The following is a 20,792-nucleotide window of genomic DNA, read 5'->3' as shown; positions in this document are numbered from 1 at the left end:
GGACAGGGGGGCAGGCATGGGACATGGCCCGGGGTCCGAGTCACCTGCACTCTGACCCCGACACAGATCCTGTCCAATGGCCCCACGTCTGGGCCAGGTCCTGCAGCTGCTTCGGCCCCTGCAATAGGACAGCCTGAATTGGCCTGGAGAGGGTTTCACAATTGTTCGTTTGTTTGTTTGTTTGTTTGCCCTGGCAGGGATTGGCGAACCCCTACCGAACCCATCCCTGAATTTGTTTGGGGGACGGACTCCAAGCTAAGAATGGATTTTACATTTTTAAAGAGTTGTCAACAATTTTTTAACAGCCACCGGAGACGGTGTGTGGCCTGTGAAGTCTAAAGGATGGGCTGTCTGGCCCCTGACATATGGGTTTGCGGTTCCCTGCCTCAGAGTTTCTCCCGGGACCAGAGCCCAGCTTCCTTGGGCCCTTGTCCTTGCTGTCAGGGAGTAGGGGGAGGGGACTGACTTCTCTCCAGAAGCACAGTGTGCTCGTGGAGAAACCGCCTTCTTGTCCTTCAGTTCAGAATACACCGCTGGTTTGTATATGACCCAAACGATCCCAGGGAGAGCGACCCTTCCTCCCTGCATAGTCAGCGGAAGCAGGAAGGTGCCTGCCCATCAGCAAATCAGCATGCAGGGACACCCCGAAATAAGGCAGTGCGGTCCCAGCTGTCTCTCCCCACCTTTTGTTTCTTAAAATATTGACACGACCTCTAGCATTTTCGAGTTGCAGACAAGGATCTAGGTTGGGGGTGTGACATGCTCAAAAGTCCCCAGGAACCAAGAAGCTGGCTTTCGGCAGGTGATCTCAGCCGGGACTGATGAGACAGGAGACAAAAGGGAGCACTGGGGACTCTACAGAACAAAGGACAAGTCGCTGTGCCTGGAGGTGCCCGAAGAATCACAGCACTGGACCAGCCAAATAAGGCACATTGGTGAGGAGGCTTTGCCGCAGGGTGTGTGGCCTGGTCCTGGCTTTAGGCACAGACCTGAGGCTCACGCTGGAGCCACATGAGAGCCTGGGCCTGGCGGTCTGACGCGGACATGGGTTTCCACGGGCAGGCCCGGTTTAATTCCACTGCATCTCTGAGAAGGAAGCGTCAGCCGCAAGGGCCCTGGGGGGAGCCCGAAATGCAGGCAGCTGACACAGTGATCAGGAGCGTAGCATCTAGCACCAGGCTGCCTGGGTCTAAATCTCAACTCTGCCCCCCACAGGGGCTTTGAGTAAGCCAGGGTCCCCATTCAATGGGGCCGTGCTTGTATTTTCTCATTTCTCACTGGGAACAGCATATACACTGGAAAGCTGTTCCCAGAATCAAATCAGGCAACACATGTCAAGTTCCTAGAACAGTGCCTGGTACACAGGAAACTCTTAGTTAATGCTACTGCCTGTTGCTGGGGCTGTTATGAAGGGTATTCCACTCCATGGGCACGGATTATCTGGAACCACCCAGTACGCCTGTGCACTATTTAGAGATGACACTAATAACTACCCGTTACTGTGCAAGGTAGTTCTAATGTACAACCTCAGTAAACAGTTTCGGAGGTAAGAGCAGATAACATTATCTCTGTCTACAGATAAGGAATCGGAATGGTTGAGTGACCGGCCAAAGTCACACCACAGGTAGGTAGCCGTTTCAATGAGGATGAAGTTGTCTACCAGTAACTAGATGTCTAATAATGACTTGGTCAATAATGATATGAAACAAAATGTTTCAAAGTTGGAAGTTCTGGGATGGGTTTCGTGGCTCCACACTTTCTCCAAGAACCTGGGTTCTTCCTATCCTTTGGCTCTGCCATCCTTGGCATGCTGGATTTTTAGCCTTCTATCTGCTACCTCATGGATATAAAGTAGCTGCTGCAGGTCCAGGCATCACATCCTTCACCCACTGTCCTAAGAAGGTAGGAAGATCACAGCGAAGATTTGCTGCAAATGAACTTCTGTGTTTGAATCCCCTACCTCAGGGTACATTTCATTGGCCAAAAATAGGGTCACGTTTTTATTCCAAGGCTAATTACTGGTAAAGAATATGGAATTATTGGCTTAGACTAATCACGATCAAATTCTGGGGACATGGGTAGTAGTTGCCAGCCTTGCCTAAGATCAAAGAAAGAAAGGTGGAGAAATGAGAAAGCTCCCTGGGTAAATACGAACAGAGACGGACGGACTGTCTCTGGTTCAGAATTATTCTGTCTTTGAAGCAGCACATTGTTTCATGTGTGCAAGGGCCTGGAGGGAAAACTACTCACATAATAAAATGACCCAATTTTATGGCAATACCTTCATAAGTCAACCTTATCGGATTGCCAGTGGTCCAGGTGCTTGGTCTTTCTTAAGGTTGACAGGTGCTGGTCATACCTCCTAGACCAGAGTCCATTCTTAGGGACTCCCAAGAGGTGGGCTTTCCGCAGCCAAGGAAAACCCAGTGGGGAAATCCAGAAGGATCTGAGCTAAATTAGGAGCTCGTTTGCATGGAGAGACATAAGAATTCCATTTTTATTTGGCTAGTTTTGCGATTTCCTTCCAGGCCATGGCTTTGGAAAAAGTTGTTCCTTGTGTAGAATAAATGATGGCATCTGCATGTTTTAATGGACATAATTAAAATCAGATTTGTGCTCTAATTTAGAATGAAATCCCCTTTGCTTGATGTCAGTAGGGGAAGTCAGAGGTTGCACAATGATACACATTGTGGTAAAAGATATTTTCACTTTTTGCCTCAAATATTATTCCATACTTACTCTTAGCATGCATTTGATTTGCACAGCTTTTACTAGAGCTGTGAGTTTCAGAAACTGATTTATAGCCAGATCAATTTCCTCCACTTAAACTTCACATACGACGTAATCATATTGGTAGTAGAAGTTTTTGTTTTAGAATCTGTTTTAGATTCTTTCTGATTTGATTCATAGCATGATGATTTGATTGCAAAGACCTTGTAGAGATTTTATTTTTTCTACCCAGCAGCTCTTCTCCCTCGTCCTGTTCGCAGCACTAGTTTGGCTGTAGGGGAGGCAAGCCTCCCTAACTTGAAGACGATGTGTTTTGGATGAAGTCAGTTGAGCAAGTCTAAGCCCATCCACACAGTCTAGCTCCTTGACCGCATGGGTTCAGGGGCGGCGGCATGTGACAAAATGCATTATTCTCCTGGTCATTCACTGCCTCTTCCTGTAAAAGAATTAAACAGCCGTGCTCACTGCTGCGTGACTTGCTTTGGCAAATGGAACGTGAGCAGACGAGATGGAAACCACGACTGAATGGACATTTTTGGAGCCGTTTCAAGTTTCACTCGAGGCTCTGTTTTCTCTCTGCCACTACAACTGTATGTCTTTGTCAAAGGGGCTGCTCCTTCCATCTACATCTCAGTAGGAAGAGGTCATGAGGACCCCCACTCCCAGCCAATTTACAGCGGACATGCAGCATGAGCAAGGGGAAAAAAGCATCTTTGCTGTCAAAAGCCAGTGAAACTTGGGGCTTGCTTGTTCCTGCCGCATAACCTGGCAAAAGCTGACTAACGGAGCATGGGAACTCATTTGAGCCAATGAAAGGGAACAAATTCAGGACAGGGAGGGTTGCTACTCGATCAGTCCCCCCCTTACTCTGCACTGGGCGATATGATGTCGGAAACCTGAAACTACAGCCAGTCCAGGAAGGCTGGGCCAAGCGAGAGGCTGAGCCAAGATTTATTTGAAATGAATTCTACTTCCTAGTGATGACGGCCAATAAATGCCACTCTCTTTTTTAATCCAGGTTGAGTTTTTTTTCCTACTTGGAACTGAGAGCTTACTCACTGAGAGAGACAAGCAACAGAAATACGTGTTTCCTTGTTCTAGTAGGTTGTTGGGAAGAAAAGATGTTTTTCCCTTTAGTTGAAACATTAACTCAATTAACTAACAGCCCACAACGGGAAGATTCAATAACTTCTGTGGTCAGACAGGTAGGTTTTACTTCTGATAGGATCAGAAGTTCATTCTAGGAATGCACTAAACTTCCATGGGCAACAACGGCCTCATTTTTCTTTTCATGACAGAGTTGGAGGAATGTTGAAATCACTCTCTGTCCTTTGCTTTGCATTGCATGATGGACTTACTGGTCTGGAAACTTGTGGTAGAGAAATTTAACAAAATAAACTCAACCATGTTTTATCCAACAAAAGTCACCCATTAAGGAACTTTCATAATATGGTTCAGAACACCTCATTGTCCAGTTGTGAAGGTTTAGAGTCGTACCCCTTGTTTGGAGTAATGCCGTCTCTTTTGTTTGGGAGGAAGAAATTGGTGTACACCCCCCGTGGGCACTGGGTCAGCTGGGAGATGTGTAATTTCAGGAGGAAACGTCATTATTGACTACGGGGGACGCTCATTCCTAATATTGTAACTGAAGAAGACTGCAGGGCCTGCCCACCTCCCCTGCAAAGGGTTTTGCCACACCCACCGAATGCAACAGGTTCGGCATGTACATAGCCACAGACTCTACACAAAGCAATGCGTGGGGCCGTGTTCTAATAAAACTTTACTCATAAACACCGACCTTTGAATTTCGTCTAATTTTCAAGTGTCACGAGATATTAGTCTTCATTGGATTTTTGCAACTATTCAAAAATGTAAAAAACCATTCTTAGCTCACGAGCCATAACACCACAGGTGATGATGGGTCGCAACTGATCCAGGAGCTGAAGTTTGCTGACCCCTGAATTACTGAGGTCTTTCTTCCTACGCTTTGGCACTGAAGTACGGACATTATGTGCATTATCCACTTAATTGTCACAAAGATCTAAGGGGAGGGTAAAATTACTGTGGCCATTGAAGAGATGAGTAAACTGAGGCCTGAGAGGTGGCACAGCCTGGGGGTGATGGGGCCGAGACCCCCTCTTTGGCCTCCTTCCCTCCAACTAGCGGGCTGTCAGTTAGGAGACGAAATGCTAAAGCTTAGACACAGAAGCACTCTTTCTGGGGGCCAAGCAATTGAAAGCAATGTTTATCATGCTTCTTTATTTTCTTGAGAAAATATTCGGCTTTCTTTCATTTCTCTAGCAGTCGTTGTGTTTACCTTTGGTATCAATGATTTCATTCATGTTTCTGTTTCTGCCTTACATGTCACACTAGAAATCTGCCCGCTAGAGATTAACACTGCATCCCAGAGACCTGGGAGACAGGCAGCTGCCAACTGCAAACATCCAAAGGAAGTTTCTCTGCAAAAAATGTTTCTCAGGACCACAGAGCTCATGGGTGCTGCAGGCTGAACCTGCAGCTTGCAATGTGAAGTTTGTGGGGGGAAGGCTCACAGAATTGCAGGTGTACAGAATGGGGACTCTCCAGGTACAGCAGGAAATGGATGAGAGTGTTGTGGGATTATGAGAGATGTGGCTTTTGCTGAGCTATGAAGCTTGGAAGGAGGGAGGGAGAGATGGGGGGGAAAGGAGGGAGGGAGGGGAGCAAAGGAAAACCAAAGGAGGGAGGGAGGGAGGGAGGGAGGGGGAAGAGATGGCTAAACAATGACAACAATGAAGCAGGTTTCAAAGGTCTTCATCTTAACAAGAACTGTAACATAGATATTCTAATTTCCACTCCTCACTACAGACAGTATTTCTGGAACGTACTTGGATTTTCAACATCTGTTCAGTTCTAGCAACTAAGTGAAAATGGAAACACAAGCCCTATCTTGGGCAAGTAAGCAAGAAACACCTAGAAGGAGTGGGAAGTATTTTGCTTTGGCAAAACGATAGCGATCAGCCTCTGTTTCGAGGGCCGGTGGGTCCCCTTTAGCCCCCCTTATCAAACAGCCCCAAGACCCTCCACTTCTTTCAGGGCACAGAGCGGCTGTTTGGGTCTGAAACACATGAGGCCAATGTCTTCACTCTCTGGAAGGCGTTCTGAAAAGAGGCATTTTCGTGGCGTCCCATTGGGAGCCATCCCCTTCCGACCTGAGTGCATTGGCTGAAAGCGTTGGCCTTTGCTCTAGAAGACAAAGGCCCAACAGACGGGGAAGCTGAACCTCCGTCTCTCAGGCACCGACTCGCGGACCGAGAGTGTCAGCGTGTATTGCAGCGAGATGTCCTCATGCCTGGGGCAACTCCCTGGCCTGGGTACCACCCGCAGTTAGTAGAGAGTCTGCACTGTCAGGCCCATCGCGGTGAAAGAAGCAGTCAGAGCAGAATGAGGCAGAGGGAGCGGCATCCCTGTCCCCGAAGGCAGTAGAAGGATGTTCCTATGTTTAGTAGACTCTTTCAGCCCCTAAAGGACAACAGGTCATAAAAGCGTGTGTGCCGATTTTGCCTTTAGTTTGCAGCGACTCAATGGGCATTGCGAACACCCATCCGCAGCCACTCCCCGGCGGTCCCCGGTCCCGCAAAAGGGTGAAAGAGTCTACGGCAGATGGGGGCATAGCCCTGGGAGCATGCAAGGGCACGGGACTCCAGGCCGAGATGCAGCATGCAGAGGGTGAGGATGGAATGAGTCTGCCATCGAATGTGTCACTTACATGCTCCTCTGCACCTGTGGGGACTGAATCCTCTTTACTTGACTGAAGGGGAGACAAAAACAAAGGCGAGAGTCAGAATGTTACAGGAATCAGGGCGAACAGCGCCCCCGGCGCAATTCCTGGACGTCGCTGATGTGCGTGTCTTGTTCCAAAAAAGAACGTGAAGGAAGGAGGCTCACACAACTATAAACGATATAGTGAGATCGTATATGTTATGTGTGTTCAGGTGCTATGGTGGGAAAGCAAACATCCAGATGCAGCCAGGACATGGATGGAGCGAGGGAAGGGGCCACAGCAGAAGACACGAACCACGTTCCGGGCTGTAAGTGACACGTGCACCCAGACATTTTCCAGTCGCTGACGGAACCAGGGAACTACGAGCGATCACGCGATACGCGGGCACTGTTAGGTCAAAACAAGTGGGCTGCTCAGGAAAATCCTGGCAGCAGGACCAGAGACATTCATCCCAGGGTCCTCGGAGAGCAAGCGGGCACTAACAAGCAGGGTCCTCAGCCTCGTGCTGACCGTAGCACAGTCCAGCATCAGAAGCTGCTTCTTACATCAGCCCTCGGGTGGGGCCAAGTTCACCGTGTCAAGGCTGCACTCAGTTAAAACACGTCTCTGGAGGGGTAGTGGGCGGGGGCCCAGCACATCCAAGTTCAAACACCGTTACTCCCTGTCCTGCCCCAGATAGGAGAGGAATTATCCCAATTCTCTCAAAAGCTGATGCCAAGACCATTTTAACAGTTCCAAGCTCCAGCCCTGGGACTCCTCTCTGCATCCATCCTGTAGCCATTCTTAAACTTTTTTTGGGGGGGGGTGGTGCTGTTGACAGACTGCTTGGAGATTCATTTGATGGATATAGACTGTCTTCCCAGACAATAAACATGAACAACATATTTGGGAAATTATTTCAGGGTGTTCATAGACTCTTGCACCTCTTTTCTTGGATTCTAGGTTAAGAACTCTTCCCTAGGAGAGTTTAGTTCTATTTAGTTCCAAGTCCTATTTTTATCTTTACCTTCAAACCATCCAGCGGGAGGGGAGGAGGGAACTGACATGTACAAATACATCTTTTACACTCGGCTCTTTGTGTGTTTTCTTGCTTCACGTAGCCCCCAGTGGTAAGTATGGTGATCCCCATTTACTCAGCAAGAAACGGAGGCACAGAGGGGTGAAGTCACTGGTCTGAGGTGGTACCGCTAAAAGGTGGTGGAAATGGTTCTTAGGACCAAGTTTTCCTTCTGCCATAATGACTTCCAGGATCAGAAACACATTTTTTTTTTTTTGGTGGGGGCGGGGCACGTGTGTGATGGTGTGGGCTTCTCTCTCCACTACCGCATTTGCTTTCTCCCTAGATGAGGTCTTTTCTGTGGATTATTTATTTCCATTGATCTTCTTCTCATACTGAGAAGCTTACTTGGGCACAAACACGTCCTTGAAAAGAAGTGTGGGCTTTCTGGAAGCTTCTGACTGTCAAGAAATCCCAGAACATCCGGAAGTGTAGCTTCCTTGGCAGTAGGCCCGTTCTCCTGGACACCAGTTGCATGCTGTTTAATATTATGACCAGGTAAAGAATGAGACAATATTCTGAAAGGCAGGCCTCCTTCAACTTGACCTGCAGAAGTTTCAAGGGTCAATAAACGGTCCACTTTAGGCTGGGAAAATCCTCCCACCATTTCAGAAGAGCAGTTTTCAGGTTGCCCCGCCTCCCTCCTTTCCCAGCTGGTCGTAACGGGACTCGTGTGTGTCTTTGGCTTCCTGTGTCTGGAAAGTTCCTGGACATCAACTGCTCGCTGTATCCCAGACGACACTGGGGACCTGGGGTGGGTGACGGTGACAGGCAGAAGGGGCTGCTTCTGGGCACTGATGTTCCTGTGACCTTCATGGTCTCAGACTTCCAGATCTCTCTGATGTCTCGAAAATGGGCATTATAAAAATTGTCTGTGCCCAGAGAACTCGCTGTTTCATATTTTAAAATCATACTCTGCAGCAAAACATTCCTTATTTGGGGACTTAGTCCAATGGAGCGTTTCTCAAACTTGGACGGTTTTCACGATTTTCACGATTTTTTTACCTGCCCATACGCCCCCTCTGTTTACTTGATACTTTTCTTTAAATTGACTACTTTTTCATTTAAATGAACATATTTAAAAAGAAAACCTCATTCTAGTGACTGTAATATCAACATCCTTTGCCGTAAGCAGAAGTAGGCAAGAAACAGCTCCAGTGACTAAAACAAAAACGCTCATTAATTCTAATTATTATGAAGTCGTTGTTAAAAGGGGAGATTGGCCAGTGTTAGCGCAGGGAGAGATGCCAGTTCACATCAAGAAAAGACTTGCTTCTGAGTGGGACTGGAGTTGGACAGAAAAGGAGATAATTTCACACTACGCGACTGATTCCATGTTAGGACGGTGTCTAAGAACCACGCAAACTCATTTTGCACTTTTGGGGACGTCTGCACACGGACCTCGGTGTGTCGCCTTTACGTCGGCAGTGGCTGCAACATGCAGTTAGAATAAGGACTCAAATGTGGACGGCGAGAGGCCGGGTTCCTGTTCTCCTTTGCTGCCCGGCACACGGTCAGAGAGAATCTGCTCAGATCCCAGGTCTGGGGCAGCTGGGACTAGGGGTTAGTGACTGGAGACATTAGAATTTTCTTGCGCTTCTCTCTCTTTTTCAAAACTTTTACAAGAATGACTTAATCACTAAAACTTGGTTGAAGGAAAAGAAAACAAACCGTCCCTTTCATTTCCCACAAGATTGTACACTTTAAGAGGTCAGCCACCTGCCCGTGTTGACGCCAGTTACTTAACACAAAGCATTTAGCACAGAGAAGCCAATCGGAAATATTCTCACACGAGCGAATCTTCCCCGTTTTACTGCCAGACAGAGGCATTCTTTCTGACTGGGGAAAAGAAGGCAAGACGTGACTTCGTCTTGTGAGGTAGTTTTTTAGTTTCTCTTAACATTGTTTTTATAAGCTACGGAAGAAATAAAGCCAGATAATGTTGAAAACAGAGTGCAACCGCAATAAGTGGGATTCTCTTATTAGGGAGACAGGCATCAAGCAGCCCGGCCTTTTATGTGCAAGGGGAGAAACTTAAATCTCAGAGACACCCCCACGTACCCCTGACGGATCCCAAAGGTGAGAGAGATAAAGACCTCGAGGCTTAGCAGCTTGGATGCTTCGCCAACCTGGACGGCACGGAGAGATACAGAAGTGGGCCTGGTCAGCGTCTCAGCCTCCTGAGCCCACGCCACGTGGATGACGCCACGTGGATGACGCCCGGCAACAGCGACTGACCGCGTTCACCAGCCACTTCTGTGCCTGCCGCGCTGTTATCTCATCTAACCCTTGCTTCATTTCCAGGAGGCAAGTGCTGTTAGTATTTGCATTGTACGCCTTGGGAAGCGGAGGCTCATCCCAGTGGACGGGGACTCGAAGTCAGATCTAACGCCAGACTTTTAACCCTGACACAAGGGTTCCTCAAACATCCGCCCCTCGCCGACCTCCCGTGCGCTTTTGGCCGTGTAGTACGTGCCATCTGCGGCGGCCATGGGAGCGTGGCACTCAGAGTCCCCTGTAGGGACAGCCTAGGGCTGTCATGCCTTCATAATCCAGGACAGCATGGTGATGCTGAGGTCAGTGATCTGCCTGGCTGCTCCTGGTCCAGGCTGGGGCCATTTCTGCCCAGTGGTTCCTGCCCAGTGCGGGACTCCAGGAACAGGCTGTGTGTGCTCTGAGACTCCCTCTGGCTCACCCCACACGTGGGCTGAGGGACCTTCTCCCCTTTTCTTCCCTCCCTCCCATCACAGGTCACAGCTGACAGGTGACAGGTCACAGGTCTCAGACTGGCCCTGTGGTGGGCAGGCTCTCCCTACCTCCTCCTGCCCCTGCCCTTTGTCCTTGACACTCATTTCCCTCCAGACAACCTCTGCGCCTCGATTCCGTCCTGGTGTCGGCTTCTGCAGGACCCAGATTTACCACGCCTTACTTAACATCAGCACCATTATTTACATAACGCTTTCCTTTTAGTTGGGTTACTTTTTAAACACAAAATATATGTCAAATTCAGCTTACTGTGCCAGTTCTATTTTGCCTAATATACTTTACACGTAAATATATTTAAATAAAACCCAAACCGTTTGAATATGGGTCACCTAACTCATCTCCCTTGCCGCGCACATATGTATGTGACTCACTGGGAAACTGTCTCCCGCGCCATAGTGCTGATAAAAGATTTTTAAAGATAAGTCATCAGGGATTGGGGAGGGAAGAGGATTGGACCCGAATGCCAAATGACGTCACCCAGTGTTTTCACCGTGTTGGAATTTGTTTCTGGACAGAACCGAGCGGGGAGAATTCCAGACAGCCAGCCGGGAAGCACATGGGGAAGGTCCCGCTGGATTCCTGACGAGAGAATACACCAGCTCCACCTTGGCATCTGTTTTTATCACCTGCCCAGCCCTGCGGGCCCAGGGGCATGGATTGTGATGAAATTACTAAATTCGCTTTTCCCAGCTCTACGAGTTGTACTGCACCACCCACCTCACCCACAGCGTCTTGCTCATCTCTTGGCTACACTGAAGACAGGCAGGACCTGGGAACATGCGGCAGCTGGAGTTCACTCAGCAAGGATGGTCAAGCCAGCGCTCTCAGAATGACTCAGCCCCACCCAAAACGTTTCCTTGCACCACTCCTTAACTCTAGAGAGGAAGAAAAAATCAGCCTGTGGTTTGAATTTTCCTATCACTGAGGGCGGCGTGCGCTTGCCCCGGTGGGAAGCTGGGTGGACACCCTGGTTTTTCAAAACGGCAACGAAATCTGGTGCTTCTAGGGGCTGATTGTATCTGGCTGGGGAAATGGAGAGCCCAGCGCTCAGGGGAAACCAGGCGGAATACGTAAGAACTGATTTTCGAAAGAAAATGAAATCACACAATACCACAGCCCTTTGTCATGAGGCAGAGTGATTCCAAGAATGAAAAAGTTCTGGTTGCTCATTTCCCTTCCTTTCCCATGAAACACATGTTTGTACCGCTTCATCCTTCCCAGGAGTCAATCAGTACGACTTCCACTCCATGGCTATCATTGAGTCATGTTTGGAGGAGAAAAAGAAACTCCAGCCATTGCTGAATTCACAGATGGGCTCAAAGAGAAATCATTGCTCAAGCCATCCCAAGCGCTCTCCGCATCTTGAGAATAGGACTTACCTTTTTCCAGAACAGTTTGCTCAGAGGCAGGGAGGGGGGTCCCCCCTTTTGCTTGGTGCCTTCCTTTGGCGTGTCTGTGGGTGCGGGGTTCTTGGCTGCCCCTGGGGTCTCCTGGGGCACGACGCTGGCTTTGTCTGACTTGAGGTCCGCTGACGTGGTGGGTGAATTTTCAGCACCCTATCGAGTTAAAAAAAAATCCAAATGATCTCCAGATTTCAAAAGTCAAAATTCTGTCTCTTATACACATAGGTTGGGGGTTATGCGTGCTCATTTTATTCTTTGAATGTTTCCGTATTTTCCACACATGCCACTAGGACTGTGGATCTGTGTTCAAGTCTTGGAAAAAGTCAAGACAGTTTCATTTTTGGAGATGGTATCTATAGGACATTATTTATTGTGTTGATGTAAGTAAACCATTAGGAGGCAAGGCGATCAGAAGAGGCTGTTAGAATGTTAGTTGCCGTGGAGGCCACTGGTCTTTGGGGACGGGTTGTGTTCCCTTCGGTACAAACGGTGTGACCGCACACCTCCGCTGCTGCAGGCCTGTCTGTTAACATTCTAGACAAGTACGGTTGCACTAACCCAGCTGTGCCATTAAAGAAGGGTTAAAATATATGCAATTTAAAGTATACCTTCTCCAATTCCCGCCCCCCGCCCCCACACTCCACTTGGGAGGTCACCGATGGAGGCGCTGAGTCAGTGTAAGACAGCTGGATGCGGGGGGGGGGGGGGGGGGGGACTCGGCGACAGGGTCCACAGCTGGGAGAGACCCGCAAACCCCATTTCTGCACGTTTAGGTGTCGCCTCTGCCTCTAAATTAGATGTCATCGAATAAATTGTAGTTGGCTTAAAACGTCAAACGTCACTTGTTCAACCCCTATTTTCTCTCTCTTCCCTTTCCCCTTCCCCTTCTCTTCCTCCCTCCTCCGCTCTCTCCCTCTCCCCTGCGGAGCGGTCATGCTGAGGTCCAACTCTGGGACCTGTGGCTTCCTCTGTGACAGGGCTGTCACTTCCCACACTCTGCCTTCTCCCGAGTCTGGGATAAAGGAAGAGTCAGCATAATGCTGGTGTCAGTTTGCCCGGACGCGAGCGAATACTGGCGTTACAGATTGTAAAACTCCGTTCACCTGCCCCAACCTCTTTATCTTAAGAATCTCCATTTTATGATTTTTGCTCCGGGAGCTTGTGACATAAACTCTTTCAATTCCAGAGACGCCCGATCGTTGACTACATTTTCAGACGACAAGAAAAAAAAATCTAGCAGTAAAACCGAGGTGTGGAAAATTCAGGAAGTTTTGTAGTATTTCTGATGTTGGGGAGAGACGTAGAGACCTTCTGGTCCAATGCCCACATTTTAGTGGGCGGGGAGCCCGAGGCCCACGATCTGCCCAACAGTAATTAAGGGGCACAGCCAGCCTCAGCTTGGGCTGGACTTGGGCTCCTAGCTGGCACAGTCGCCACAGAGCGCATCACCTCTCCAAAGGGTGGTTTGCAAGTAACATGAATTGGACCATTTGAAGCCACATGCTATGTTTTTTTTTGTGTGCGTTTTGATAGTGAGAGGTAGACACTCCAGAACTTCAGAATGCGGGGGCTTTTTGTGTTGTAACCCTCACGTGGCTTGGGCTGAATGGGCTGAGCCCAACGCCCAGGAAGCCACGAGCTGGACAGGGTACCACCGCACCTGAAGTGTAAGTAACCAGGCAACAGACTGGGGATCAAAACAGCGAGGGCTCATTCAGCAATCCAGCATCTACCGGAATGACATCGGCAGGATTGATGGTCGACTTCAACCAAACTCTTTTTTGGAAATGGAAATGAGGTCAGCCCCCTTGGGAGGACCCAAGTGGGGAGGGGGCATTTTCAGGCATGGAAGAAACATTCTCAAACAATGCCCAGCCCTGTGTGCGTGCTGTCACCCAGAGTTTGGGGGACATGTGAGAATGTCTGACCCCGAGGCGCTGCATGTGATGACACCGAGAAAAAAGGATTCACATTCAGCCCGGGAAAGCTGACACCCTTATTATGCTTTATAACAATAAAATTATTTCATTTATTAATTCCAGGCTTCTCCACTTTTTTTTAAGCCAAAACTTCTTTTTTATAGGAAGGAAAATTGAGACATAGAGAAATGAACCTAGGTATTAACCAGAATTGGTAACCATTGTTTTTTTTTTTTTTTAAGAACGAAACTAGAAGGTAACATTTCATTCTTGATTTTTTTTTTTTGGATTTCTTCTTTTCTGTCCTAGGTTTCAATGAAACAAGAAGAATGAGAATCACATCTCCTATAATCATGCACAAGGTTCATTGATAAAATATGGTTGGTCAGCTTCAATGGTCCTATTTTCCCATCTTTTTGGGCAACAGGATAATAAAATGAAAATAAATAAACTCTCCTAGACATGGAGGTAAGAGCCAGTGAGAGCTACCAAACTGCTACATCAATGAGAATTAAGAACATTTGGGAATTGCCCCCTTATTTGACTTTTACGTAAAAAAAATAGATTAAGTGTAACTCAAGGCAAAACTCAAAAGTTCTCGTATCTGTATATGGAATCTCAGAATTGGACACTTCCTCTCCACCTTCTCAGTAGTTTCAGAATCCTGTCCCACCCGAACATGCAAATCAGTGGCAGGATGTGAGGACAATGGTTTGGGGAAGTCCTAGGGCTCTTGAACTTGGGTGGTCCACTGAAGGGGGGGATGGCCGGGGGACTCTGGCTATGACATGAATGTCATCATGAATGCAGATCTGGGGTTGGGGGCAGTCACTTTACACTTCCAAGGCCCCCTGCTCGCCGAATCTCCAAGAGGGAGCTCAGCCCTAGTCCTTCCTGAGAGATCTCTGCTGTCCCTCCAGCTGTTGCCAAACTGTCTCCCCCACACGGTACCACTACTTTTTAACTTTCTCTCTCTAATTGAAATATCTGTCACTTACCCCTTTCTTTCTTTACAGGACAAAAGAAGCTTGTAGGGATATTGAAGGGTGGCTTCCTAACACATTTATGCAAATACGGATTCACCCATGAGCATTTTCTATGGAGCTTTCATTTGCATGCACAATTCTGGGACTGGGAATCCAGCTGGGGAATTTTTTTTAGTAGGTTTGTTCCACTTAGTGGAGAACGACTGATATTTCGGACAAATTTCTAAGCCTGCTGGCCCAATTCAAGGGTCCTTTTAATTGATGGTTTCAGACAAACACGGGTGTCTTCACAGACACTAGAAGAGTGAAATCTCCCAAAATGATTGTTCAGGATGTGGAGACAGAACTTGTTCTGCCCATTCATTGTTCTGTTCTGCCTGGAACAGATATTTTTATGTGGGTTCAGTAGGAGCTTAGTTAGTGCTGGTAATGGATAGAACAGACCCCAGAAAGATAAAATTGTTATCTCGAGGTTAGAAGAGTATTTCCCAATGTGTAGAAAGCATACCATTGATTGTATCGAGGTGACTTTATGTTGTACAGAGATAGGACATGAAATGATGTTCAAATAGTGAAAATACTTTTCCTTTCTCAACTCTCGTTTAATCCTTCCAAGAACATTTGGGGGAAAATTCTCAGTCTAGGGGCTGGTATGTCTTTACCATTTCTCTACTGATGGCTAACTGCCTTCCAGTAAAGCTAAACAGGGCATTTGATTTGGAGCTCAACACAAACCAGGTAACTAGAATGAAAGGTCTTTTTTTTTTAATTAGCCATATTAATTGCTGCCTTCTTCTTGGGATGATTCTGCTTTTCTTTGTATAAAGCAATATAAAGTCTCTTTTAAAGATGCCTTTCAGCCCTGGCTGGCATAGCTCAGTGGATTGAGTGCGGGCTGCGAACCAAAGCATCACAGGTTCGATTCCCAGTCAGAGTGTCAGAGTACACGCCTGGGTTGCAGGCCACGGCCCCCAGCAACTGCACATTGATGTTTCTCTCTCTCTCTTTCTCCCTCCCTTCCCTCTTTAAAAAAGATAAATAAATAAATAAAGAAAGAAATAAAAATAAATAAAATCTTTTTAAAAATAGTTAAAAATAGTTATATAGTAATCTTTCTAAAAATAGTTAATATATATATAGTTAAAAGACATTTAAAAATGTCTTTTTAAAAAGACATTTTAAAAAAAGATGCCTTTCAGTCAGAATGGGTCAACGGCAATATTAAAAAATCAAGTAAATAATAGTATATATGACAAAAAAATGATGAAGGCGGCATACATACTTTCGACATTTGGGAAATACTGGGTTAGAAGAAAAATTTCAGAACCCTGGTCCACGCTGGGAAGAAACTAGTCTGAGATGTTTGTAACTATGGAGACTTTTAGAAGCATTCACTTGAATTTGATCTGCAGATTCCTGAACCCCCCTTTAGCAGTCCCAACCGCCCGAGGCTCTCGCTTCAGGAAGCAGAGCTGGGTGGACAGGGATTGGTGGACATGTCTCATAGCGGAGACCAGGGTTCCTTTTTTGCCCCTCGTAGCGTCACAAAATACAGACCTTGTGCCTAAAGAACTTCCTAAAGGTGAGTCCTAGCCTGGGGCTGTGCAGGTGCTTTTTCTCGGCGCCTTTCGTGCAGACCTCGGATGCCTTCCGCCCGGCTCGTCCATCACAGACACTTTGTGCTTTGCACGCCTTTCGGGCAACAGCAGTCACAGCTCAGAACTTGGTTTTTAAACAAAATCCATTCTTTCCCATGGTGGTGAAGGGGCCTTAAAACGCTTTGACAATTAACGGCTGGTGTACCCCCCTCCACCCCGCAACCCCGAGACATATGTGAACGTGTCTCCTTTTGAAACTCTCAGGTGATCTGTTCAAGAACACGCACACAGTTCATGTCAGGTACCCGTGGATTTTCAACAGGGTGACCTAGTTAAATGACCCAGATCAACACAACTCTGTTTGCTACAGACATCACAGGACGTTGAAACTCCGTCTCCATGACATAAACTATCTGATGAAAAATCTAGAAAGTCAAAAAGATAATATAGCCCCTACTCAGTAGTTTTCAATATCTAAATCACATGGGGAAGAAAAAAATATGTGAAGACAAATGCTTTATTTTCGCATGGTAGAGTCAGCACAAATACGGCTGCTAAGTGACTTTCACTCCCAAAATGAACCTCCTTTTATTCAGTGTTAGAAACTTCAGGGAAAGAGCATCACCCACAAAAATTTCAGCTCGCTTCTAGATGGGCAGATCTCCCAGGCAAAAGAAGTTTCTAGCGTGAGCCAGTCTACTGAGCCGAAATGGGGAGAGACTAGACGGAAATAGCCCAGCTACCACCACTGAGAATTCCTGACTCAGGTTACAAATGGCAGGGAATTTTCGGTGGGGTGTGAACTGTGTTAAAAATTTCTCCAGGGGCCAAATGGAAAGATGGACAAAGGGAAGAGACATTTCAAAAGTATGATCCCAAGAGCTCAGTATCAAAGATGCTAAAAAGACAAGGTAGGACAGCCAAGGCTGTAGCAAGCGGTCTGTCTATGGGGGGTCATGGACAACCTGCATTCACAGAACCCGCTTTGGAGACCCAGCTCCACCTGCAGGGATGCACCCGCCCCCCCACCCCACCACACCCCAGCTCTCTGCGCCGGACAATGAGATTTTATCAGCTCCATTTGTTCAGCGGGGACCACGTTCTGGGTGGAGGAAGTCTCGGTGTGGGGACCCCCTGAAGAAAGTGAGAGCATCAGGCCCCTGGGGAAGCCACAAAACATACCCACCTACCCCACTATTTATAGCCTCGCGTGCTCTGTGACCTCAAAGAATGCAAACGCAGACCCTAAAGAGAAACATTGGGCCCAAACATTCATCGAACTTGACCCTGGTTACCTTATAGCCACTGAATAATTTTGTAGGAAAACACGTGTGTCAGAAACTCCTCAGATATCTCTTTTTCAATAAAAGAGAAAAATATTCTAGAAGAACCAGTCAACAACAGACAAATACATCACGGGGCAGCCCGTCTTGCAGGGATGACAGAAAGAGGGATCGTCTGCATTTGAACAGAGCTCCACTGTTTACCAGGTATTGTCCAGCTTTCATTCAGCCCTGGGCTGGGGAGATAGAACTTTTTACTGTCGCCTCCTATAGAGGTGGAGGTTAGGGTTCAGACGGGTTAGGATGACCCAGCTGTTGAGAAGCAGGACCGGACCTCGAAGGCAGGTCTTCTGAGACCAAGTGTGGGACCCTTTTCGCAGCCCAGCCCCCCACCCCAAACATGGGCGGCAGATGTATTGGGCTGGCGAGGCCCCTTCTTGGGCCCCAGTGTCTTTCAAAGCACTTCCAGATATCAAAAGAAGGACACAGACACTCAGCTGTCACCAGGCTATACTGTAAAGCACGTGATCCACTCGACATAATACATTTTGTCAAGGGTACATGGAAAACGTCTCTAGAAAGGAGTCATCCCAAACAAAATTCATCTGGAGGGCCACTGGCTGAACTTCCGGCATGACCGTGACCGAACCCAGCCACTCTGGGGCTCTCTAACGCCCCTCCACGGCCCTTCGTGTGGCCTGTCCCCTGGTGACTATGTCATTTTGTCACACAATTGCCTTTGCAGTGGAGAGTTTTTTTTTCAAATGACATGCAAAACAAAGAATGTATTTTAAAACAAACAAAAATAGAGCAGCCTTTACTTTTACCTTAAGTTGAGTCTCATCTGTTTTTCATTTCCACAAGTTGATTTTTTTACGCTATTCCCTGGACCTCTCTCTAGACAGCTACAGGACCAAGCAAGATGCTATATAATTGTTAGTATTCTGCTCTTATTTTATACAAGAAATTGGTTACGGGGGGACACTATTTTCTCAGAATTGGCATATATTGCAAGCTTCCCACTACAATTTTTATTAAAATACCATGAACATAAATGAAACATTTTAAAGACGATCTCGCGGTACTACTGAATTGCTAAATCTGTATATATGTGCGGATGTACACGCACACACAAAATTCCAGAAACGATGAAGCAGACACCAATTCAAATCCAATTCTGTACACAAACCCAAACATAAACAAACGTCAGTCTACTTACCGCATGTTCCAGATCTCTTTTTGTTTCGGCTTTGTTAGGTGAGACCTTAAAAGTTTGAGAAAATCAAAGGTTAAAAATCACAGCTCTTTAGGGAGATTTTATTTCACAGATATACAGTTTTTAGGTTGACCCAGTTCACCATACAGGTAAAGAATGTAATCAGAAGTCCTTTTAGTAGAGCAGAACCCCCCAGACTTCTGGTATACCTAGACATACAAAAGTCAATAAAAATGAATGTTTTATAATGAAACGCATCAGATTTCATACATTCACCAAGAATTTGACCACATTCCAACATTTTCTCCTGGGAGGCCACGGCTTTTCATCGATTTTGCCACAAATCCGAACCTAGGCACAACCCTTTGGTGTTTGTGGCAATGCTTTTGTTTTATTTGGGTTTATCTTCTGAAGTTGGCCTTTGGAAATAGCCCAGACACGCTTGGAGCTGTCTGCTTAAGGACGACGCCATTCACCAGCCCTTTTCCCAGGTGTCTGGCCGGGGTCAGGCCATGGGCTCTGCCCCAAGAAGTCCGAGATTTGAGCCAGCCGTGAGAGACTCGGGTCCCCGCCTCCATCCCACTTAAATGGGAGGCTGAGTTGGAACAAGACAGAAAGTGGTCTCTACCATTTTATTTGCCACGTGAGTGTCTAACTGCTTTGACAGGTTAATAACTCCAGGTGCAATGACCATTCAATTACAATACAGTTGCCTTACGACCCAGCTCGCATTCCAGAGTGTGGGCGCTTGTGGTTCCCATCTCTGAGTCTGCCTCATGGGAAGCCTGGCATGACACAGTTTCCTTGCAAAACACATCTTGTCACTGTTCTCCACTGTCCCGGCTGTGTCACTCAGAGCAGTGACACACAAGTGTGCATTATTCTTTTCTTTTAAAAAATTTTTTCTTTTATTGACTTGAGAGAGAGATGGATTTGTTGTTCCACTTACGGATGCATTCATTGGTTGTTTCTTGTATGTGCCCTCACCTGGGATCAAACCCGCAACCTTGGCCCCACAACCTTGGAGTATCGGGATGACACTCCAACCCACTGAGCTCCCTGGCCAGGAAGTGTGCATCCTTCTTAGAACAGCAACACTTCTGAGCAATAGAATTGAGGGAAAAAGCAAGGAAACGACTTACCAGTGTTTTAAAGAAGCTCATGATGGAGTTATTATTCTCAGTTATATCTGTTGTCTGGGGGTCCCCCTTGGCAATATCCAGGTCTTCGGGGTCCCTGGGGATAGAGCAACTCGCAGGCGTGACTTCCTGTCCCTCTTCTCTGCCTCCAACTATGTCCTAGGAGCAAACCAGAGTTTTCACAGTTGCCACTTGTTGCATGTGGACTCTCAAAGTCATATCTTTGCTTCACAGCCCCTTTCTCCCTGGCCCCCTAATTCCAGCCATACTTCATCTGCCCACGGCCCGTGGAACAATCAGGAGCTTATGAGAGTGGCTCTTCCTCCCCCTCCCCCTCTTTCTAACATATTCAGCATTTGCAGTTCGTTGGAGGGACATTGTTTGTTTGGAGCCCAAGGGTAACAAACAGCCGTGCACGTCAACTTCCAAACAAAAACCCTTTTCTCCCAGTTCTGCAAAGAGGTTGTGTATGATGTCCCCTAGTCCAGTGATTTTCCGCAGAGGTGCTGCAAGCATGGTCAAAACCTGCACTACCTGACAATCAGGTCAGGGCCACTGCCCTCTTTTCCCTGAGATTGTCATAAAGAAAGGCAACAGCAAACACAGCCACAGCCGTCCACTGTGAATGTCATCAAAATTGTATACCTATCTTTTTTGTCAGATTGGCAAAAAAATATAATGGATATTTTTGGGGTGCCATAGAGTTTTAGTAGTTAGTGTATGTGTGCAGTGAGATGAACAAGGCGGAGGATCCCCATGTCAGTCTGATGGTCCCCAGAGATGTGTCTATTTGAGTTTTCACAATCTATATCATGGTGAATCATATCCATTAAAAAAAGGACTCATGGTTTATTTTAAAATGATCATTATTATTTTTAATCCTTGACTAAGGATCTGTTTGCTGATTTTAGAGAGAGAGGGAGGTGGGGGGG

At 47.1% G+C, this 20,792-nt stretch overlaps 1 protein-coding gene across 7 annotated transcripts in view; it reads right to left on the bottom strand.

The window, feature by feature from the left end:
- Positions 1 to 20,792, bottom strand: part of BCAS1 (brain enriched myelin associated protein 1) — a 78,624-nt gene that overhangs the window by 15,430 nt on the left and 42,402 nt on the right. For 2 of the 7 annotated variants that reach the window (XM_045832734.1, XM_045832731.1), the window contains exons 5-9: positions 19,864 to 20,019; positions 18,725 to 18,769; positions 16,182 to 16,316; positions 11,696 to 11,872; positions 6,479 to 6,520 (exon numbers count right to left, since the gene is read on the bottom strand). In XM_045832734.1, coding sequence (XP_045688690.1) covers positions 6,479 to 6,520; positions 11,696 to 11,872; positions 16,182 to 16,316; positions 18,725 to 18,769; positions 19,864 to 20,019 — 555 coding nt within the window. The remainder of the gene's footprint in view (positions 1 to 6,478; positions 6,521 to 11,695; positions 11,873 to 16,181; positions 16,317 to 18,724; positions 18,770 to 19,863; positions 20,020 to 20,792) is intronic. The other 5 variants (XM_045832735.1, XM_045832733.1, XM_045832736.1 and 2 more) reach the window with 3 other exon arrangements.

This window comes from Phyllostomus hastatus, unplaced genomic scaffold (genome assembly GCF_019186645.2).
Source record: "Phyllostomus hastatus isolate PE091 unplaced genomic scaffold, TTU_PhHast_1.1 phas_contig_17, whole genome shotgun sequence".
Classification (NCBI taxonomy): Eukaryota; Metazoa; Chordata; class Mammalia; order Chiroptera; family Phyllostomidae; genus Phyllostomus; species Phyllostomus hastatus.
This window is presented reverse-complemented; position numbering and strand designations above follow the sequence as displayed.